Source organism: Mauremys mutica, chromosome 5 (genome assembly GCF_020497125.1).
Source record: "Mauremys mutica isolate MM-2020 ecotype Southern chromosome 5, ASM2049712v1, whole genome shotgun sequence".
In the NCBI taxonomy this organism is placed as follows: domain Eukaryota; kingdom Metazoa; phylum Chordata; order Testudines; family Geoemydidae; genus Mauremys; species Mauremys mutica.
In genome coordinates this window covers 22,022,282-22,045,239 of record NC_059076.1, presented here as the reverse complement: position 1 = coordinate 22,045,239, position 22,958 = coordinate 22,022,282, and the positions used below count along the sequence as shown (strand labels likewise).

The 22,958-nt window shown below is 42.9% G+C and overlaps 3 protein-coding genes across 11 annotated transcripts in view; 2 read left to right on the top strand and 1 right to left on the bottom strand.

Moving 5' to 3' along the window:
- ABRAXAS1 (abraxas 1, BRCA1 A complex subunit) overlaps positions 1 to 2,321 on the top strand; it is a 28,866-nt gene extending 26,545 nt beyond the window's left edge. For all 4 annotated transcript variants that reach the window (XM_045017348.1, XM_045017350.1, XM_045017347.1 and 1 more), the window contains exon 9: positions 275 to 2,321. In XM_045017348.1, the coding sequence (XP_044873283.1) occupies positions 275 to 705 (431 nt within the window). In that variant the 3' untranslated portion in view covers positions 706 to 2,321. The remainder of the gene's footprint in view (positions 1 to 274) is intronic.
- Positions 1,600 to 8,083, bottom strand: MRPS18C (mitochondrial ribosomal protein S18C). 2 transcript variants are annotated; one of them, XM_045017353.1, is made up of 6 exons: positions 7,829 to 8,083; positions 7,071 to 7,129; positions 4,241 to 4,324; positions 2,221 to 2,278; positions 1,796 to 1,855; positions 1,600 to 1,720 (listed from the first exon to the last, which is right to left on the bottom strand). In XM_045017353.1, exons 1-6 carry the CDS (start codon positions 7,890 to 7,892, stop codon positions 1,644 to 1,646), a joined length of 402 nt encoding a protein of 133 aa, XP_044873288.1. In that variant the 5' UTR covers positions 7,893 to 8,083; the 3' UTR covers positions 1,600 to 1,643. The 2 variants fall into 2 exon arrangements, with proteins under 2 accessions (XP_044873288.1, XP_044873287.1); XM_045017352.1 differs by having other exon boundaries at positions 7,802 to 8,053.
- An 85-nt stretch (positions 8,084 to 8,168) lies between these two features.
- Positions 8,169 to 22,958, top strand: part of HELQ (helicase, POLQ like) — a 34,066-nt gene continuing 19,276 nt past the window's right edge. Inside the window, exons 1-7 of one of the 5 annotated variants that reach the window (XR_006579503.1) lie at positions 8,169 to 8,497; positions 11,985 to 12,741; positions 15,635 to 15,813; positions 16,553 to 16,753; positions 18,716 to 18,788; positions 21,684 to 21,781; positions 22,759 to 22,857. Coding sequence is in view for 4 of the 5 variants with exons in the window: in XM_045017343.1 (XP_044873278.1) it covers positions 8,333 to 8,497; positions 11,985 to 12,741; positions 15,635 to 15,813; positions 16,553 to 16,753; positions 18,716 to 18,788; positions 21,684 to 21,781; positions 22,759 to 22,857 (1,572 nt within the window). In the remaining variant the exon portion in view is untranslated. Of the gene's footprint in view, positions 8,498 to 11,984; positions 12,742 to 15,634; positions 15,814 to 16,552; positions 16,754 to 17,572; positions 18,136 to 18,715; positions 18,789 to 21,683; positions 21,782 to 22,758; positions 22,858 to 22,958 lie in introns of those variants that run through there. The other 4 variants (XM_045017343.1, XM_045017344.1, XM_045017345.1 and 1 more) reach the window with 4 other exon arrangements.

Below are 22,958 nucleotides of genomic sequence, written 5' to 3'. Positions count from 1 at the left end.
GGGTTTAGCCAGCATCACTTTCTAACTACCAATCAAAAGGGAAACTTAATACCTTTTCTTGAAAGAATAATAGTCATAGTACTAATCATAGTAAGGTAATTGATGTATATGAACATAATTCAGTAGAGAGGTCTATGCTGGTAATGTATAGAAATGAAAAGGACTGTTCTGCACATTAAGCAACTCCAAAACTTTAAAACAAAGGCTACTGAACATTAATGATGCGAATACTAGAAAAGGCTATTTTGAAATTCTTATTTTTTCTATTATTCAGGAGAGAAGAAGTGTGTTTCAGATGAACCAAAGGAGAATGTTTTCCTTTGTCAAGCTTTACAAACATTTTTCCCAAATTCTGGACTTCAGACCTGCCTTGTTTCCTTAAAAGGCAGGCAGATTTCTAAACACTGCTGTAACACTGATCACAAAATAAATGTAATGGACAAACTGACTCTAATGCAAGAAGACAGTGACTTTCCTGAAGCTGGAACAAGGCAGATAACCAAGCGTAAAGCTAGTGTGACCACAGCTGGACGAAAACCATTCAAGAAATCACGCTCATTGCAACTTCACCATAAGTTACTTAAAGGGGACCAAGACAACAGAGACCAAGAAGGAAAGCTTGCAATGAGTGGTACTGAAACAGATGAGGAAACTTTGGAGAAACTAATGGACACTAATGAATATCCACAATCACCAATTTTTTAATCCTTTTGGGCCAGGTGTAGGATTTTCCTCAGGGTGACTACTGCTGCACCAAAAAACTGCTGCCAACACATTTACTATGTTCCATCAATTAACAGTAGGGCTAAACTAATGTATTTAAGTATCATTTTGTAAAAAATTTTAAATGTAAAAGTTTTTTTAAAATGCAGGTATCTTATTTGGAAAATATAGAGTATAGTCTAGATTACATTCCCTCACTCTGCATTCCCTTTCTCTCAGGGCGCACAGTAGGAAGAATAGTAGTAGAGTATAGACATTGAAAACTGAAGAGCTGCTGCAACTGTCAGAGTTGGGATGTGCTTTACCTCGCCTTTTTAAGTGATGCTGTGTACTTATTGCTAAAGAAGGCTACTACCACATTTAGGCTTTGCTCAGCAGCAGCTGACGTATACAGTGCCAAAGCAGCTTGGTATCTGGGTCTGCTACAATGTTATGTTAACTGCAAAAGTTGCTCTGTCTTACTCTAATCACTTGCTCTCTTGCATTCTGACCATTTATATCTTGGGTTTTATTTGCAAATGGCTCCTATGATGAGCCAGTTCAACTCCATGTTTTCCCTTACTTCAAACTCAGAAAGGTATGGAGTAGGGTCCTGCTGCATTTTAAGATCAGGTTATAATGCAAGGAAAACAGCACACAAACGTTTTGAGAAGTTTCCTTCAGGTTTTAAGTTTTCTCTATTGCAAACATGGAGAACTTTCTCTCCTTATGAGTGCTCAATTCTGTTAGTTGTTATAGTGCGTAATATGTCACAACTTCTTTCTAGCAGTTACGTAAAGGAATGCCAAGCATTTTGAGTATAACTGACCTGAGCATCCATTCTAAAATTGTTAGTATTTTGTTACAGAAGTAAAGGTTCTGGTAGTAATGAGCACAAACATTATAAATAACTTTATTGTTTTATGCACAATTTACATAATTTACTCCGGATGCCTGATATCACAAATTTTTGGGTCATTAAGAAATGTTGGATCCTTGTACACAACTGGCATAAATCCTGCAAGAAATTAATACTGGTAAGTGTATAAATTAAAAAAAAAGTCTACAAAAACTAGTTTACAGCTGTGCTTACCAATTACATGAGCTCTTTTAATGGCTTTTGAAATCTCTTTCTGTTTCTTCCCACACAAACCTGTAAAGACAGTTTTTTAGCATCTTATTTCAGGTATCCAAACAATAGACTCAGTGATGAGGTCAGTTATTAGGGATTCCCTCGGGCCTTTTTAAAAGGCCTTTTTTCTTACTAGAAAATAGATAAATCAGATTACAGAAACTATTAGTATGTAGAAAGTGTACAATTCAAATGTTTGAATTCCTAATCATGAAAATACCCAATTATGTCACGTTACTTGGTGGTTTCACAATGGATAGTAATTTGTTGCCACTAAGACGGTTAAATACAAAATGCTAAATTTTAATATTAGCCTTAAGTAAACACTTGTAATAAGATAAACAAAGATTACTTATGAAATTAACGTTAGATTACAGTTTACATACCTGTTATATGTCTGCCATAAATGCGACCAGTATATGGAGAAACAAACTGGGACAGCAGCTATTGAAGAAACAAAAATCTTAATAAATATTCTTGCAAACGAGTAACTTTAAACACTAATTTTTTGAAAAAAGTTGTATTCTGACACTATTCTATGCTCCCTATGTTGTGGCATATGACATTATTTGCCTTAAAGAACTTATCACAACAATAACCTGCTGACTTTTAAACCAGAATTTAAAAACCATGTTTATTAATATTCTAAATAGGATCCCCTTTTCTGTGGCGCTCATCTTAGTTCTTTACAAATATTAAGAAATTAATTAGCCCCATACCTCCTATGGTTATTATCAGCTGCATTTTACACATCAGGAACTGAGGCACACATTAAGGCCAGAAGTATCTGCTAGCTTTGGAGGTCCAGTCTGAGAATCCTATGGCGTGATTTTTCAGAGAACTCACATTAATCTTTATTGCAGTTGTGATTGCTCAGCACTTCTGAAAGTCAGAGCCCTAAGCATCTCAAGGAGACAGCTGACAAATTGTTGTGCCCTTTTTGCAAAACTGAACTTATTTTCTTGAGGAAAATTTGTGTATACATTATCAGCCAAATAAATTAATACTAACTTCCCCTAAAAGCTAGTACATTAAGCCAGTGGTGAGCTGCAGCCAGTTCGCACCAGTTCGCTAGAACCGGTTGCTAAAATTAGACGCCGGTGGAGAACCGTCTGTTAAAGAGCCGGGCAGGTAGGAGAACAACTCTGGTCGGCGGGCTGGATGTAGCCCGCAGGACCATCCTGTCCCCCACCTGAGCTCCCAGGATTCCCTGCTCCCCACCCCACAGAGCCGCAGCATGGCCAGCCGCTGCCAGCTGGGCAGCTCAGCTGAGCTCCAGCTTCATCCTGCTGCTTTGAGTGGCCACCAAGGTAAGGGGGGGCTGTGAGCTCCGGGGCCACCTGGAGTGGGGGGGAAAGCAAGTGGGGCAATTTGCCCTAGGGTCGGGCCCTGCAGGGGCCCCCAGCCCCATGAGGATGTCTCCCCTGGGCTCTCCCCCGCTTCCCCCACCCCGCAGAGCGGCAGCATGTCCAGCAGCTGGGCAGCTCAGCTGAGCTCTGGGCTGCCAACAAGGTACAGGGGGGAGGGGGGAGCTGCGAGCTCTGGGGCCGCGGGGGGGGGGGGCGCAAGTGGGGCAATTTGCCCCAGGCCCCTGGCTCCATGAGGATGCCCCCCCCCCAAGCAGTGCTGCAGCTGGGCAGCTTAGCTGAGCTCCTGAGTCATCCTGCTGCTTTGAGTTGCCAGCAAGGTGGGGGGGGGGGCTGCGAGCTCCAGGGCTGCGGGGAGGGCAATGGGGCAATTTGCCCCAGGCCCTGCAGGGACCCCCCGCCCCACCAGTATGTCTCCCCTCGCCCCAGCCCCTCCTCTGCTTCCCCCCCCCTTAAATCAGAACTTTTTATAGGGAACCGGTTGTTAAGATTTTGGCAGCTCATCACTGCATTAAGCTCTTCACTCTTCTGAATGTAATGCCTCACCCACACAACCGTGTTGGGAGTGTCTCCTCCAGTAAGGCTAGAAGGCCCAAACTAATAAGTTTTCAATCTTCTAGTCACTCAAAGCAAATGATAGTTCAACTGATCACTGTCCTAACCGCCTGCCCCTTGTGGAGAGCCCTACAGCATCAGTCTAGGTTTGCATGCCATGCTCATCACCATAAAAATCATACCTGTGCCCCAAATACATCCCCGAGCAGTGCCATTAAAAGCAACAAAGTGAAATTGACTGTCGATTTACCTCTGCTTCTGCAGTTGCAGCATTTCCTCCAGCTAATACAAAGAGAACAAGCTAGTGGGGAGTATTGCTCACACTCTCCCCCAACTTCATACTCTTCATTTCTAGAATTGAACTCCTCTAGACCCATTTTTCCCTGGTTCCTCCTGCCTAAATAGCAACTACCCCACAAAGGCAGTTGTTTGGTCAATTTTATAAGACAATCACTGCACAAATTCATATTGTAAAGAATCTCACCTGTACATTCTTGTAATCTACATTTATTCCACACAAGACACATCTTTTAGGCGGCTCCTTATAGGGGTTTTCCATTTCAATTGGCTGAAATAAGAAGTAGTTTAAATTTTTTTTATTCCCCCCACAATGGGACAAAGAATAAAGTGGCTATACACAAAAGAGATGATATTCTACTTCTTGATTTCCTTGGAACACAAATAAAAACGTGTAAAACTGAAGGCTGATTTTAAGACTTAGCAGTAGCATGTCATTAGAGGTGGTTTCATATGGCAAACCCAGACCTTTGCTTCCCAGGCTGCCGTAGGTTAAAAGTAGGGCTGTTGATTAATGAAAGTTAACTCGTGCTATTAACTGAAAAAAATTAATTGCAATTAAAAAAAATTGTGGTTAATCGCAGTATTATTCGCATTGTTAAACAGACTACCAATATAAATTTATTAAATATTGGATGTTTTTCTACACTTTCAAATATATTGATTTCAATTACAACACAGAATTCAAAGTGTACAGTGCTCACTTCATATTTTTATTACAAATATTTGCACTGTAAAAATTATAAAAAAAATTCAACTCACCTCATACAAGTACTGTCGTGCAATCTCTTTATTGTGAAAGGGCAACTTACAAATGGAGATTTTTTTTTTTGTTACATAACTGCACTCAAAATAAAACAATGTAAAACTTTAGCGCCTACAAGCCCACTCAGTCCTACTTCTCGTTCAGCCAATCACTAAGACAAATTTGATTACATTTATGTGAGATAATGCTGCCCACTTCTTATTTACAATGTCACCAGAAAGTGAGAACAGGCGTTCGTATGGGACTTTTGTAGCTGGCAGTGCAAGGTATTTACTTGCCAGATGCACTAACCATTCATATGCCCCTTCATGCTTCGGCCACCATTCCAGAGGACATGCTTCCATGCTGATGATGCTTGTTTAAAAAACAATGCATTAATTAAAATTGTGACTGAACTCCTTGGGGGAGGAGAACTGTATAACTTCAGCTCTGTTTTACCAGCATTCTGCCATATATTTCATATTATAGTAGTCTCAGATGATGACTCAGCACATGTTGTTCATTTTAAGAATACTTTCGCTGCAGATCTGACAAAATGCAAAGACGGTACCAATGTGAGATTTCTAAAGATAGCTACGGAACACGACCCAAGGTTTAAGAATCTGAAGTGCCTTCCAAAATATGAGAGGGATGAGGTGTGGCGCATGCTTTCAGATGTCTTAAAAAAACAACACTCTGCTGCAGAACCTACAGAACCTGAACCACCAAAAAAGAAAATCAACCTTCTGCTAGTGGCATCTGACTCTGATGATGAAAATGAACATGCATTGGTCCACACTGCTTTGGATTGTGATCAAGCAGAACTTGTCATCAGCAAGGACGCATGTCCCCTGGAATGGTGGCTGAAGCATGAAGGGACATGAATCTTTAGCACATCTGGCATGTAAATATCTTACAACACCAGCTACAACAGTGCCATGAGAATGTCACCTGCAAGTGAGAACAGGCAATGTAAATAAGAAGTGGGCAGCATTATCTCCCATAAACGTAGACAAACTTGTTAGTCTTAGCAATTGGCTGAACAAGAAGTAGGACTGAGTGGACTTTGTAGGCTCTAAAGTTTTACATTGTTTTCTTTTTGAATGCAGTAATTTTTTGTACATAATTGTACATTTGTAAGCACAACTTTCATGATAAAGAGACTGCACTACAGTACTTGTATTAGGTTAATTAAAAAATACTATTTCTTATTTACAATGCAAATATTTGTAATAAAAAATTTGAAGTGAGCACTGTTCACTTTGTATTCTGTGTTATAATTGAAATCAATATATTTGAAAATGTAGAAAACATCCAAAATATTTAAATAAATGGTATTCTATTATTGATTAACAGCACGATTAATTGTGATTAATTTTTTGAATCGCTTAACAGCCCTATTTAAATGTAGAGATACTGATCTTGTCTGTAAGGCACTTTTCTACTTCTGTGTATAGATGCCATCATCTTAGTATTGAGCATCTCCCAGATATTTAAAAGATAGAAAATAGTAACTCTTCCCTCCTCCCCACTTTATAAAATAAATGGCTTTTAGTTTGTTCTATGTAGCACCACCATGACAACTGCTGGAACTCAATAGGTGGAAGCAGTAGGTTTCCTGGTTCCCTTCCTTGCTTGAAGGATGCTCCTCTAGGATTTACATAATGGAGGGCTGAATGTGACTATATTAAGACAAAGGTAGGGGGAGGGGTGGCTGAGTGGGGGATGCAGGGACACATGGGGACACGAGCTGATGTGGGGTCTGCATGGGGGAGAGTCCCTAACAATCGTCCCACCCCAAAAAAAGACTGTTCCATACTTCTCACACCCACACCCAACAGCCCTCCAGGTTCACCTCCAGACTTCTTCCCAGCAATTACTTCCTTCTCCCTCAGCTCCTCTATTACCCCTGACTCCCCCCAAGCCTTTCCACTCCTTCTGAGGGGTGCAGGAAATAAGTTTCTGTATTGTAGTTTAAATGAATTATTACTCAAATTTATATATTAATATGCCTACTAAGGAATGTATTTGTCAAAAAACATTTCCTGAATCTTTGTTTTTGTCTGTATTGTTACAGACATACTTGTTGACAGGTGTTTTGAAATCAATTACTACAATTGAAACTGGCATGATTATGTTATGTTGAAAAATAAAATATGCAGTATTTTAGGCACAGAATTGCCCCAGGAGTAAACTCATACTTTTAAGAGCTGTTTTTCACAGCACTGTAAGCTTAGTTAACTACAAAATGTGTCAAATTAATGCCTCTTACCAGATCCACTTTGTGGGACACCTGATCCTGCTGTGAACTATATCCCCTTCTCCACAACACTGTTGCCAGAACAAAATAAAAGCGACTGTTAAATCACTTAAAAAATACTGCCTCTAAACAACAACACAAAAAAGGCCACAATTTTCTGCCTAAACTGAAAGTTGTGCATCTTCCAAGAAGAGAAGTGGGTTGATTGTATAAGAAGTTTTTCCATTAAGGGATTACACACAGGGTCGGGAAGACCCTTCTCTGAACGCTCAACATCTTCACCTGCTGTTTGTTTCCCTATTTTAAAATACTCTTACAGGTGCAATAACGTAACATTCCTGAAGTAGGCAGGAGACCTACTGGCAGCAGGGATCCTGCAAACACCAACCTCTGGCTCCATCCGTGGGCAGGCGAACCCTGCCGCCCTATATTGACCAGGGCAGGGGTGGCGACAGCCCGGCGTGGCTCTCCGGGCTCTGGCAGGCTGGGTCACACCGCGGGGCCATCCTCGCCTGCCTCCTGCGGGGGACAATCCCCGAGGCTTCAGAGGGGAGACACCCCCGAGACTCCCCCCCGTCCGTGGCGGTACCATCCCAGAGGGGTCGGTGCTCTGCGGCCCCATCACGCTGAGGGCGGAAGCTGAGGGCGGGCGCTGCGGAGCCGCGGCTCCCAAGCCGCAGAGAGAGCGCGAGCCCGGGCCAGGTGCTGCACGTACAGTCCCTCCCGCCCCCGAGGCCTCTCACCCGCGCAGGAGGCGCTGGCGCCTTTACCAGCTGCCAGGATCTGCTGGAGCCTCCCCCAGCCTCGGGATGAAACCACTAGGGTGGCCGCCATCTTCCTCCCGCTTGGCCCTTCACGGCACCCGTCCGACTGTAGCTACTCTGTGCCGCGACCAATGGGGTTCGACGTCCTTGCCCAACGGGTAAAAATGCTACCCAATCAGAGCGCCGCTAGCCACGAGGCAGCCAATGGGAACACGAACACCGCGTGACGACTTCGCTCTTCTGTCTTTTCTTTTTAATGGTTGGTTGAAGGACGGAAATGACGTTTGGGACGAGGAGGGGTGTCCTGCTGTCTGACAGTTGGAAAGCGCGAGGCTGTTGCCTAGAGGAGGCCCCGCGCGCGCGGGGGCAGAGGAGAGCCACTCCCCCCACCTCGCTTAGCGATGGCGGCGCCGTTGCGCCCCGCGCCGCTGGCGGCGTTTCCACGCTCCAGAGGCCTGGCGTCCCCGCCCCGGCCCTGAGCGCCCCGGCCCGGCGCCCGAGGGGCGGGGGATGGAGGGGGGCGGCCCCGCGGTGCGCAGGAGGAGCCGGTCCGCCTCAGCCCGCAAGAGGAGCCGGGACCGAGCCCAGTCCCGCGGCGCCTGCTCCCCTCCAGCCCGGAAGAGACCGAGCTCTGGGGCCGGGGAGGAGCCGCAGCCCGCCCCCGCCAGCCCCGAGGTACGGGGGAGCAGGCAGGACGCCTGGGTTCCCTCCCCGGCCATAACTCTCTCATTAGAGTGAATGAGGCTGAGCGGTTGGGGACGGGTAAACCGAGCCGCCTGCTCAGGGGAGGGGCACTGCTGCTGTCTCAAGCCAGTCCTTCCCCCCACGCAGCGTTGTGGGGTGGGGAGCCGGGTCCCAGGCCACAGTGTGGGGCAGCTGGGGGGGCGGGGTCAGAGCAATGGTCCCTCTAGCCCAGTGTCCTGCCCGGGGCCAACGCTAGATATTTCAGAGGGAGTGAGCAAAGGTCTGCTCTCATCCAGCCCCTTCTTTCTCGACAGTCAGGGGTTTAGGGACACCCAGAGCATCGGGCTGTGTCCCTGAGCATCTTGGCTAATAGCCAGCAATAGAGCTGTCCTCCGTGATACTTCTGGCCTTCACAACAACCCCCGGCAACAAGTGCCTCAGGGTGACTGAGCGTTGTGTGAAGATGTACTTTCTTATGTTTGTTTTAATCATTATTTATTTCATTGGGTGATCCTGGTTCTTGTGTTAAGTGAAGGGATTAATAACACTTCACTATTCATTTCATTCACAGTATTAGTGATTTTATAGACCTCTGTCATATCCCCTCTTAACTGCTTATTTTCTAAGATGACAAGCCCCAGTCTTTTTTAATTTCTCCTATGGAAGCTGTTCCATATGATTAATTGTTTTAGTCGCCTGTCTCTGCTCCTTTTCAAATTCTAATATATCTTTTCTGAGATGGGGCTACCAGAACTGCAAACAGAAATCAAGGTGTGGGCATACCATAGATTTATATACTGGTATTATAGTATTTTTTGTTTTATTATCAATCTCATTTGTTTTCAGAGAACAGTCCACAATAAGGCCAATATCCCTTCTTAAAGTGGTAACAACTACTTTAGACCCCATCATTTTGTACATGTGATTTTTTTTTTCAGTGCATGTTACTTTCCACCTATCAGCATTTAATTTCATCTACCATTTTGTCATTTAGTCACCCAATTTAGTGAGATCTCTTTGCAGTCAGCTTTGGACTTAACTATCTTGAATATTATATCATCTTCAAATTTCGCTACTTTCTTGTTCATTTCCATATCTAGATCATTTATGAATATGTTGAAGAGCTTTGTTCCCAGTATGGATTATTGGGGGACCCCACTATTTTCCTCTCTCCACTGTGAAAGCTGACCATTTATTCCTACCCTTTGTTTCCTGTCTTTTAACCACTCTATGAGAGGACTGTCCCTCTCATCCCATGTCTGCTTACTTTGCTTAAGAGCCTTTGGTGAGGGACTTTGTCAAAGGCTTTCTGAAAGTCCAAGTACACCATATCCTCTGGATCACCCTTGTCCACATGTTTGTTGACACCCTCAAAGAATTCTAATAGATTGGTGAGGCATGATTTCACTTTACAAAAGCTGTGTTGACTCTTCCCCAACATAATGTGTTTATCTCTGTATCTGATAATTCTGTTCTTTACTCTGTCTTCAACCAATTTTCCTGATACAGAAGTGAGACTTACTGGCCTGTAATTGCTAGGATTGCTTCTGCAGTCTTTTTAAAAATTGGCACTACATTAGCTACCTTCCAGTCATCTGGTACAGAGGCTGATTTACATGCCATGGTTAGTAGATTGGCAATTTCATGTTTGTGTTCCGTCAGAACTTTTGAGTGAATACCATCTAGTCCTGGTGACTTAATTTATCAATTTGTTCCAAAGCCTCTTGTATTGACATCTCAGTCTGGGACAGTTCTTTAGATCTAAAAAGAATGGCTCAGGTGTGAAAATATCCCTCACATCCTCTGCAGTGAAGACTCATGCAAAGAATTCATTTAGTTTCTCCACAATGCCTTATCTTCTTCGAGTGCTCCTTTAGCACCTTGATCATCCAGTGGACCCACTGACTGTTTGGCAGGCTTCCTGCTTCTGATGTACTGAAAAAAAAATTGCTGTTAGTTTGTGTCCTTAGCTACTTTGTTCTTCAAATTCTTTCATGGTTTGCCTTATTATACATTTACACTTCACTTACCAGAGATTTTGTCTTGCTTCTAACCACCTCTTCCACTCTGTTGTTTAGCTATGGTGGCTTTTGTTGTTGTTGTTTTTGGTACTCTTACTGTTTTGTTTTGGTTTTTTATTTAGGGGCATACATTTCATTTGAGCCTTATTATGGTGCAGCACTTTTCCAAACCCCTTACCTTTGTAGTCCAGGTTTATGTGCACTTGCCCCTGTCCCCAAACATATGACGACTCCCTGGTAGAGGGCATTAGTGATCCTGTGTTAACTCAAGTTAATTGGCTGATTTAATCGAGGTAACATGCATTTTTGTACATGCTAATCTAGACTCTTTGCCTGGTTTATGCTTCACCCTGGTCTGACCCTTACTCACTCCCAGCTTTGTTACTTACCCTTCACTCTGTACCTCATTGCACCTATCTGTAAAGCATCCGTCTTTGTAAAGCGCTTAGAGATCTTTTCATTTTATGTTCTTTTGGAAAAAATGCCACCAAATGTGACTGAGGACTTGTCTAAACACAAGAGTTGGCCCACTTCAACTATATTAGTACAGGTCTGTCGCAACTTACGCGCATTTAACATGCGTTATTTCAGCTTTACGCTGTGTGGCTGGAGTCCTGGAGGCACGGCCTCAAGCGGAAGAGGCGTGGCCTCAAGATTTAAAGGCCCTGGGGCACCAGCTGTGGCTGGGAGTCCCAGGGCCTTTAAACTACCCAGGGGGCTCCCAGCTGCAGAGGTGGCTGGTAGCCCCTGGGGCGAACTAAAGGACCCAAGCTCCAGCTACTGTGGAGCTCCAGGCCCTTTAAATGCCGGCCCCAGCCTGGCTGCCAAAGTTGCGGGCGGGATTTAAAGGGGTCCTCCGGGCTCCCCACCGCGGCAGGGAGCCTGGTGGAGCCCTTTAAATGCCGGCCCCAGCCCAGCCGCCGGAGCTGCGGGCTGGGATTTACAGGGCTTGGGGATGTAATTTTGAGTATACGCGGTTTTCGCTTTACGCGCTAATGGAACCCCCATGTAAGATAAGACTTGCCTGTATAGATAAAGCACCCCTGGAGTATGAACAGTTGCATTGGTGAACAGGTGGCTGATATCAGTACAGTTTATTTCTGAATAGGAAGTGGGGGGAAATAAGCTATGCTAATATAAGGCCTCTTTATGCAGCTTGTTGACACTGTGTTGTACCAGTATAACTAGAACTGAAATAGTTGTACCAGCATGAAATCAGAGTGTAGACCAAGCCTCAGTGATTTAGGAGCACAAGTCACTTTAGTGCTTTTGAAAATCCCACCCATTATCTTTCACAAATAGAATGAAATGCACACTTAAATTAGTCATGAAATTGAAATCTGGTTTAATTTTGGTTTTGAGTCAGATGTTTCAGATATAAACCTGTCAGCATGTGAGTCAGCCTCCCATTTGCTGTTGAATGTTCATAAATATACTTTTTTTTCTTTTTTTTTCAGTATAATAATGACAGTGAAGAGGACATGTTTGGTGACTATGACAGCTTTTCTGGAAATAATTCTTTGTTAGCTCAAGTTGATAATACGGAGCAGGAATGTATTCAGTCTATTGACTTGACTTCATGTACTAAAAACATGGAAGACAGAGCTACTGTAGAGCCTTCATTTGGGTATCTTCAATTGCAAAATGCCAAAAGCAAGGAACTAATTTTTTCTGCCGCAGGAAACATTACTGGTTTCAGAACTGAAGAAGAGAATCATTTGAGGATCACAAGTGAACAAGAGAACAGGACTCTAGAACCCGGAGACTGTTTTTTAGATGACTTGCCATCATCACAGCTTCTATATTTTGAGGAAATGAATAAGACCTCAGTTGATTCTAGAAAATCATCAGGTACAAAAGAGAACGCTAATGACATGAATTCTTGCCTTGATAAAATGTTGAATCAGTCGTCTTGTCACCATAATGCAGAGCACACCAAAATAAATAATGAATTGTCCCTAAGCACCATGTCCAACTTGAATAAAAGAAAGAGTCTCAAAGATCACCTAAAAAATACTATGACTGGAAATGCCAAGGCTCAGACTCCACAGGTTTCTAGAACTAAACAGCTCAAAGAAGCTGTTCTGTCTGAAGAAATTTGTGCTGCCAAGAAAACAATTGAAACTTCTTCTGTTGACATTGGCCCTTTTTATGGGTTACCCAGTAAAGTTAAAGATCTCTTTGTACAGTTCCGAGGGATTGAAAAACTTTATGGTAATAGCCATTACATTTTTGTTTAAAAAATCACAGTTGTTTGCTCTTGTTACAGTGAGTATAATAGTTCCAGCAGATCAATACTGTCCATGAATATATGGTTGTAAGTTTGTTGAGGTGGAATTAGCTAAAATTAAGTACCCATAAATTCTAAGGAAAAACCTTTCAAAGGATGCTGTCGCTCAAAAAGTGGAAAGCAAGGAAACTTAAGGTTACTCTTAATTTTTTTTTTAAACATTAAAATATGGAAACTGTAACTCTGTCCCCCATTCACCCTAAGCATTCTTTGTGTAAGCTAATTCTCTTAAGATGACCTTATCATGCTTTTAAGTTCTCAAAAACCTGCAGCTTGAGGCAGGGTGCAGGGAAGAGATGATTGCTATTTATCACTTTTGCTAAGAAATTCTGAGAGTTTACTTTTTTTCATTGTATTTCATTTCATTTGTATTTTTCATTGGTTTGTAAATTGGAGTTACATTGTTGTAGCTACTTAAAGTTGTATGTTCCCGTGTTTATGTTTTATGGTAAGATTGAATTACCTGATCAACAGAAAGTATAGCGGCTAAGAAGTTCTTATCCAAAGGCATTTCCCCTTTAAGTAGCTGACCTCAGGCTTAAGTGCACTGCCTTGTTAGTTAAATCAGCTTGCTGAGACCTTGAAGCTACTGCCTAGAAGCCCCCTCCGTTGTGTGTCCCCCCTGCTCTATGGAAGATGGGGTAAGCGGGGTTCAGGGGGGAAGGGGATACACCCTGACATTAGCCCTCCTCTTACCCCCTCCCCCCGTACAGCAGGAGTCTCTGGGAGCAGCTCCAAGGGAGAGGACAGAAGCAGCACATGGCAGTGGGGGGAGGGACAGCTGCTGCACAGGGAACTTAGAGGAGTGGGGAGTTGATAGGGGCAGGGGTGAGCTGGAGCCGGTTCGCACCGGTTCACATGAACCGGTTGTTAAATTTAGAAGCGGTTTTAGAACCGCTTGTTAACTGCCTTCCCTGCGAGGGAAGCGCTGATGGGCTCTGGCTGGGAAGCCTGTAATTCCTCCTCCCGGCCGTCAGGGGGCGCTGTGCTGCTGAAGCCATGTGGGCTGCCTCCTGGCCTTGTTGCTGCTGCTCCTCGGACCTCTGGCCTGGGGCTCCTGCTGCTGCCTGGTGGGTCCCCGGCTGCGTCCTGCTGCTCGGGCTGCTCCCAGCCGCTCCCCCTGTGAGTGTCTGCACCCCTCCCCCGCGCCCTCTGCCGCACCCCCCCCTGCCGCAGCCAGCCCCTGTCACCCTATCTGCACCCCCTGCCCTGCCTGCAGCCAGCCCCTGTCACCGTCCCCCAGCCCCCTGTCTGCACCCCCTGCCTGCACCCCTCCCCCGCTCCCCCTGCCACAGCCACCCTCTGCCCACAGCCACCTGCAGCTAGCCCCTGCCCCTGCCCACAGCCGCCCCCTGCTAGCCCCTGTCTGCATCACCTGCCCACCGCCAGCCCCTGTTGCAGCCAGCCCGTGTCACACCCCCTGCCTCATGCCCCTGTCTGCAGCCAGCCCCATGTCCACTGGTGCCCTGCAGTTCTCAGGGCAGTAACCCTGCACACCTGCTTCAATGAGGGGGGGGGGCAGGGAGCAGCTGGGACCCACACATGTGCGCACCCTAGGGTGACCAGAGAGCAAGTGTGAAAAATCGGGACAGAGGGTGAGGGGTAATAGGAGCCTATATAAGAAAAAGACCCAAAAATTGAGACTGTCCCTATAAAATAGGGGCATCTGGTCACCTTAGCACACCCCAAGGGAGTGGCGGGGACCCACACATGTGAAACGGAGCTCATTTCTAGTTCAGGCCCATCTTTTTAAAAAAGAACTTTAGGTAGGGTTAACATACATCTGTATTTTCCTGGACATGTCAGGCTTTTCGGTTCTTAAATCGCTGTCTGGGAGGAATTTTTAAAATTTAAAAAGTCCTCCCGGGAAAATACGGACGTATGGTAACCCAATTGGTACAAAAAATACATGCTCTGGCACATCCCTTAAATCAGAACTTTTTATAGAGAACCGGTTGTTAAGATTTTAGCAGCTCATCACTGGTTAGGGGGGCTGCTGGTCTATCCTGGTTCCAACCACCCACCAGCTAGCTCCAAGGGGCTGCTCTTCCTGCAAGCCGTGGACAAAACAGGTGGCTGCCAAATGATGTTAGAAGGGAGCATTTCACAACTTTAAATGAGCATGTTCCCTAATTGATCAGCAATTTAACACTGAAACAACTTTAACCGGGAAGACTTTAAGTGAGGAGTTCCTGTATACATAATTCAGGTGCAAGGTTACCTGCTGGGTTTTAGTAGTGTGCAGATAATGATACGTGGGTGGAATTAAGATTCTTGGGGTGACTTAATCTGGTAATTTTTTGGTAATGTCAAAATGAAATAGTTATTTTAGATATCACCAAAACATTACTTTTCACTGAACCAAATAATTGTAAATAAACAAAGTAAACCAAATAATTCTCAAATAGTTTCAGGTCAACCAAAACTGTATATTTTGGCAAATAAAACTATTCACTGAAAATATTTTGCCCAGCTATATCTGGTGTTCAATCCGTGAAGCTGTTTTTAATTTCTCCCTTCTGAAAGCTGTTTAATCCTGGGCAATCTGAATGGCAGGCAGTGGCTATAGATGCTTTAAACCTATATGCAAGATGGAGCCATCTGTATGTCGTATATTAAAATATTTTGTTCTGTGAACACTTACAAGGAGGAGGGTTGGAAGGCTGGATCATCAGAAATGTTCAGTACTTTATCAGTGAAAGCCATCTGAGACAATACCCATACCCTTTAGTTTTACAGAAAACTTGCATTTTGTTCCTGAATCAGCATGCATGTGAGAGGAGAGGTGGCAAAATAATTTTTCTTTTAATTTTACAGAGTGGCAGCACACTTGCTTAACATTAGAATCTCTGCAACAAAGAAAGAACTTAATATACTCATTGCCAACCAGTGGTGGAAAAACACTTGTAGCTGAAATTTTAATTCTTCAAGAATTACTCTGCAGGCAGAAAGATGTTTTAATGGTTCTGCCATATGTGGCTATTGTCCAAGAAAAGGTGTGAAAACAGTGTTTTGGTTTTTTTGTTTTATTTTGAAATGAATATTACTTTTTATACATGCACTTTTTTTTACCAGTGTTGGAAAATTAACTGTAAATATTTTAAGTTCTCTGTTAATCCATAGGAGATTTCTAGTGAATATATTCTTGTGTATCGTGAATAAATATCAGCCTGGAAATGAAAAGTATGTTTCTGTTTTCTAGTTCAGTTAAGAGGCTCTCAAAGGACTCTTTGTGATGAAATGTACATTGTCTATAGTTAAGGATATCCACTTTGATTGAGTTGTGAAAAATTGGATTTGCACTGAGCTTTTGGAATGTTATTGTCTTGCTTTCTGTCCCTTCTAATCCAAGTCTACTCTAAAATCCATGTTGACATTTAAATAATCTTGAAAAAAAAATAGCTGTCCATTGTAACTACTAAGTGATTTACGGAGGACAGATAAAGTATTTTTCACTGGTTCAAAAAATCTCAACACCTGAAAGGCTTACATACTAAAATATTTTTGTCGTTAATAAGCTTTCATTTCACTTTTCACAGTAGTCATTTGTTCAAGTAATAATTCTTCTTGTTAGCTGTATTGTTGCATAATGTATATATGAAATAATGTCTTCATTTCAGGATTAAGGCCAGAAAATACATCAACATGTAGTTAATTGCAGGATCAGAGTCATTAAGTGTGATAATTAATTTACTTTTCATCTAATTTGTTTTTTTGTATTTTATTATATTGTAGGTTTGGGCCTTGTCAAGTTTTGGAATAGAGCTAGGCTTCTTGGTTGAAGAATATGCGGGAAGTAAAGGAAGATTTCCTCCAATCAAAAGGAGAATGAAGAAATCACTGTACATTGCTACTATAGAGAAAGGACACAGCTTAGTGAACTCCTTGATTGAAACAGGAAGAGTTGGTGACCTGGGTCTAGTCGTAGTAGATGAGGTTTGTTATAAAACTTGCAATAGGTTACTAGTACATATGTTACTATTTTATTTACAAAACAGTTACAAGAAAAATACACCATTTAAACCTGTGTATATATACTGTATAAATGGACATATTGTACAGATATTATATTAGAAAGCCATTGCTTAGCAAGTTGGAGAGTATCCAAGATTTGTCTTGAGTATTATTGCCCATTTTGGGATAGGCTTTTTTTTGGTATCTTAATAGAGCAGTGGGCTCTATATTTGTTTGAGAAGTCTTCTTAAAGATAGTTGGCCAATGTTAACTACCTAAAACGCAGCCATTTGCAGAATAGGATACAAGGAGCATTCATCCCAAACTAGTGTAAAACAAATTTTAAATTAATCTTTAACTGGTTACACTGAATGTGTTCTACTGATCCCTTAATTATACACAAAACCATGTTCAGTCTAGTATAAACCGTTTTTGATCACATGACTTTCTGAGAGGCCATTTGTGGCATGAACTAATCTAAGGGTACGTCCACACTACCCGCCCGGATCGACGGGTAGTGATCGACTTCTCGGAGTTCGATATATCGTGTCTCATCTAGATGCGATATATCGAACTCTGATCGCGCTCCCGTCGACTCCGGAACTTCACCACCGCGAACGGCGGTGGCGGAGTCGACGGGGAAGCCGCGGACGTCGATCCCGCGCCGTCAGGACAGGTAAGTAGTTCGAACTAAGGTAGTTCGACTTCAACTACGCTATTCGCGTAGTTGAAGTTGCGTACCTTAGTTCGACACCCCCCCCCAGTGTAGACCAGGCCTAAGATGATAATTCAGATTTGACAGAGGATATGTCTATTACATTACAGCGGTGCAGCTAAGGCGCTGCAGCTTCCTATGTCGACAGAAGGGTTTTTTCTTGTAACGATGTAGTTAATCCACCTCTCCAAGAGGCGGTAGCTAGGTTGACGGAACTATTCTTCCGTCGATCTAGCTGTGACTGCTGCGTCTATCCTGGGGGTTAGGATGACCTAATTACAGTGCTCAGGGCATGACATTATTCACAACCCTGAGTGATATATCTAGGATAGTCTCATTTTTAAGTGTAACTACCAACAAGATGACTCAGGTTGAAGGTGTTCCTTTAATAAAATGTTCTGTGAAGAAAACATTGAGAATTAAGTGCTGCTTTGCCAGTGATTGCTGTACTGTCATTAACTGTTAGGAAAACGCCATCACTGTTTTCTAAAGCAGGGGTTCCTAACCTTTTTCTTTCTGAGGCCCCACCACATATGGCCCAGCTGTGCCACAGCAGTTGTTTTGTTGCATATAAAGGCCAGGGCCGTCGTTAGTGGGGAGCAAGGAGGGCAATTGCCTGGGACCCCATGCTGCAGAGGGCATCGTGAAGGTAAGTGGCTCAGACTTCATCTTCAGCCCTGGGTGGTGGTACTCAAGGGCCATGGATAGAGTCCCACACAGCAGGGCTTCAGCTTTCTGTCCTGGGCCCTAGTGAGTCTGACGCCAGCCATGCTTGTCGGGCCCCCTGAAACTTGCTTGTGGTCCCCCAGGCAGCCCCAGACCTCTCGTTGCACACTTTGATCAAGATAAGAGATGTTCAGAATAAATCCTAATTGGGTGGTAATAAAGATCACTGCACTGAGTATTTTCTGCCAGGAAGTGCCATCCCTGTGACCATTGTTATTTAATTTAATGGAAAGCAAACCTTGTTGTTAAACACATACGTATGGTATTAGATCTACTTTTTTCACCATTCTCCTTAAAAAATATTTTTTTTTTATAGTGAGGTGACATTATCGGAGGGGGCTTTAGAGTCAAATACACCAAACTTAATCAGAGAGAAATCTGACAAAAGGTTTACCATATTAAAAATATTTAGGATTTGATTGGTATGCTGATTTGTATTTAGAAATATTGCTAAGTCAGTAACTAATTTAACATGCCTCACTTCTCTTTATTTTTCCCTGAAGTTGCACATGCTTGGTGAGGGGAGTCGTGGAGCTATACTGGAAATGATTCTTGCAAAAATTCTCTACACCAGCAGTAAGTAACTCCTACATCATGACTGGTTACCTTTAAAAATATCATGTTAAGTAACAACTCGTATAACTTGAGAGAGAGTAATCCAATTTTCAATTAATTTTTTTATTGTTTCACGGTTTCTAAAATTTCACAAATTCCACAGGGTAATAGTGTATTTCACCATGGATCACTGTGGTTATTTTTTACCCATTTTACCCATTTGTTGGAGTTCATGATGTGGCCATGTAGTAGTCCTCTTCCTTAATCATGACCCTTTCTGTTAAATGTGTATATAAAGGCCTTTGGGGGGGACACTGTGAAACATTATCCATTGCACAGGATGCATCTTCATGGCACAGTTGGCTTGAGTTATAACTAGTGTTACTCTTAACTTGACTTCCAGCCACACACACAAATCTGTAGCTTGAGTTAAGTGGTACTGTAAGCTCAAGCTAGCTAGCCTTTCAGAGCATGTCTACAGTGTACCTGGGAATGTGCTTCCCAACATGGGTAGACACACACGCCCTAAGTCTGCTGGATCTAGTATGCTAAATATAGTAGTGTGGCCACAGTGGCATGGGTGGCAGCTCAGGCTAGCCACCCAAGTACACACCCAGGCAATCAGGTGGACTTGCACAAGCCACTGCCTATGCTGCTGCAGCCACACTGCTATTTTTAGCGTGCTAGCTGGACCAGAACTAGCACATGTCTATCAGTGCTGGGAAGCACTGTCCCAGCTACAGCATAGACATACTCAGGGGAGAGGAGGGTAAAAGCCTGAGTGCTGCTGAAGTTTGAGCTAGTACTTCAGTGGGGACGCATCAGCTTGTGTGGCAACAACTCATCAGCAGCTAATCCAGTCACTTTGCAGCTCATTCTGTAACTCAAGTGTTGTTTTGAACTGTAGTTGCTCAAGTGCAGTTAACTGGTGTGCTAACTCAAGCTGACCATGCTGTGAAGACATTCCCGTAGTCGCCAGTGTGGGGACAACACTAAATTCTTTATTCCTTTTCTGATGGTTTTCTGATGTGTTTGTGATTTCTCAGCTCCTGAGAAATGTTTTGACTTAAATGGAAGTGAAGTGTCTGCAACTGATCTGGGTAGGATGGATGCTGCTGTGTCAGGGGATTAATCTAGAACAGTGTTTCATAACTGGTAGGTCACAACTCCCAAGAGATTCACAAAAGGCAGTTGGGAATTTGTAAGGTGTTGATTTATGTTGAAATAAAACTGCCAAATAAAATCTCTTCCCCCACTCCTTACACGCTGTTACCCTTCAGTGTCAGCCTCTTGAAACACATACAAATAAATTACATAGACTTTATGGTCAGAAGGTACCATCATGATCATCTAGTCTGACCTCCTGCGCATTGCAGGCCAAAGAACCTCACCCACCCACTATGTAATAGACCCCTAACCCTGGCTGAGTTACTGAAATCCTCAAATCATGGTTTAAAGACTTCAAGTTACAGAGAATTCACCATTTACACTAGTTTAAACCTGTAAGTGACTCAGACCCCAGGCTGCAAAGCAAGGCGAAAACCCCCAAGGTGTTTGCCAGTCTGATATGGGGGAAAAGTCCTTGCCAACCCCAAATATTACAGTTAGACCCTGAGCATGTGGGCAAGATCCTGCAGCCAGATGCCTGGGAAAGAATTCTTGGTAGTAACTCTGAGCCCTCCCCATCTAGTGTCCCATCACTGGCCATTGGAGATGTAACAGTTGCAGATCAGCTACATGTCATTGTCGGCAGTCTGATTATACCATCCCCTCCATAAACTTATTCAGCTCAATCTTGAAGTCAATGGGCTTATCATTGGTACATGTTTTACTCTTTTTATATAAATGGAAGGGAGTCACTGATCTAGAAGAATGGAGGTGGGGAGCACTGCCCTTTCACTGTGTGGTTTGTGGCCATGGGTTGTGTAAGATGTTTTTTTTTTTTCTAAGTACACAGAAAAAGGCTCTGTGAGATACTTCTGTTATGTCTGTGACTAGCCCAGAGATTTTCTTTTTGGATGCAGACCTTGCTACAGTATTACCATGTGTTTTGTCACCTAATGCAATTGTACCCTGGTGGACCTCTGCAATCTTCAGCTGATGCAGAATACAGTGACCTGCCTTATCAGTGGGAAGGGTGGATGAGACCACTCAGCATGTGCTCTTCAAGTGTGGCACTAACGGCTACTTAGGTGTTCTGAGTAAAACTCAAGAAATCTAAATATGCATTGTCTGGGACCCAGTTATTTAGAAGACACCACCGTCTCTGCTGTCTAATGGGGCCTTCTGTATCATGACCATCAAGAGCTTCAGCCCCAGGCAGGGGGCCTGTAATCTGAGCTCTGCAGCCTAGGGCTAAAGCCCTCAGGCTTTGACTTCAGCCCTGGGCTGTGGGGCTCTGGCTTCGGCTCTGGCCCCAGGCTCCAGCAAGTCTAAACCAGCCCTGGCAACCTCATTAAAATGGAGTTGCGACCCACTTTGGTTCCCAACCCACAGTTTGAGAACTGCTGGTCTAACCCAATGACCACTGTGAGAGCTTTAATTCCTCCACAGGTAGTAAAGCTTCTTGTTCCCTTAATTTTTCTTTATTAACGGAGTTAGGTTGGGTTTACAACAGTTGGCTCTGGTATGGCAACTACTGTGTTAAAATATGTTCGTTGTTAACTAGAACTTGGCTTGTGCTGTGATAACTTTCACTGAAATAGGTACAAAAGTCTGTGGCCCCCTTTGCTTGGTCTTTTTTTTTTTTTTTAATGACATGATGAAACAGTTGCCTAGATGCTGAATTCAGTTCTTTTTATATGTGCTATATAAGACTATAAATACATCTTGTGACATTTTTTAACATTCTAATCGTAATAAATATTTAGTTTCAAACTTGAAAATGTACTCAACATTTAATTTTCTATTTTATAGAAACTACTCAAATCATTGGAATGAGTGCAACTTTAAACAATGTTGGGGACCTGCAGCAATTCCTGCAAGCGGAGTATTACACTAACAATTTTAGACCAGTACGTGTTCAAGACTAGGGAAAACTATTGCTTAACATTTTTAAAGTTAAAAGTGACTGCTAGTTTCATACTTTGAGCTTTCAACACACAGTTTTTGTACCAATTACACTGATTTAGAAACCAACACAGTTTAAAGCAGTATAACCCCCAAGTGCAAACAAAGTTATACTGGTATAAAGGTGCTTGTATCTGTTCAGCTTATTTCCATAAATGTCTGCACTAGGGGGTTGTACTGCTTTAACTGTGTTGGTTTCTAAATCAATTCAGTTAAGGTGGTACAAAATTTATAAGTAGGCCAGCCCTTCTTTGTGATTGAGAAGGCACTTGTATTCTGAGCTTCTTCAATCAGATGCTTCAGTTACCTTTTTAAAAAAAGCAAACAAAAAACCTTTGGGCTGAAATCTCTCGTTTGTTTTCTCTACCTGGGCAGGGAAAAGAGGGTATACAGTTTGATGTTTAAAAAAGTGATCCTTAGCTTTCAGAATTAAAAACGTATGTCCTTCATTGTTTGGATTGCCTGGATTTCCAGGGACAAATCACATTTATTTTCTAAAAGATAGGTGGCAGCAGTGGAAGTGGCACACAATATAAACTATATTTAACTTCTGCTGTAGCAATTCAGAAAGATACTTAGCTTTACTGATTCCCTTCAAGGTAACTAACATTAGATGAAATAGCATGCAAAACTGAAAGTAAATTACTTGTGCACTAGCCCTGAAGCTCACAGCATCAGCCAAGCTGTACTTTACCACTTGGTAGAAGAGGGGTATATTTTCTTGAGGTAATGAATTCTTGGAGGTAAGGGACAGGCAAGTCAATGCCTTATGCCAGCTCTTGAGTGTGGAGATAAGAATGGTTCTTTATTTTTTTGGAGTTTGGAAATGTATTTCCAAGAGATCTCATAGTTTAAAAGTTGTAGTGATGCAGACAGTAATTTGACTAACATTAATATATCTTTTTTTTTTAAACCAACCTAGGTAGAATTAAAGGAGTATGTTAAAATACAAGATAGTATCTATGAAGTTGACAACAAAGCAGAGAATGGCCTTACCTTTTCACGTCTTCTTAATTTCAAGGTAATGCAGATAAATGTATTAAATTTTTCATTTCTTTAGGTATACAGTATTAAAAAATTAAGGTAAATGAAGGTATTTTTAGGACACATTGGTTCATAAAT

Excerpts from the sequence above, each read along its gene's own strand:
- MRPS18C (XM_045017352.1), bottom strand. The coding sequence starts at position 7,892 with ATGGCGGCCACCCTAGTGGTTTCATCCCGAGGCTGGGGGAGGCTCCAG. Across the intron at positions 1,856-2,220 it reads TTATGGCAGACATATAACAG|GTTTGTGTGGGAAGAAACAG; the intron begins GTATGTAAACTG and ends CTGTCTTTACAG. Across the intron at positions 1,721-1,795 it reads TAAAAGAGCTCATGTAATTG|GATTTATGCCAGTTGTGTAC; the intron begins GTAAGCACAGCT and ends AATTTCTTGCAG.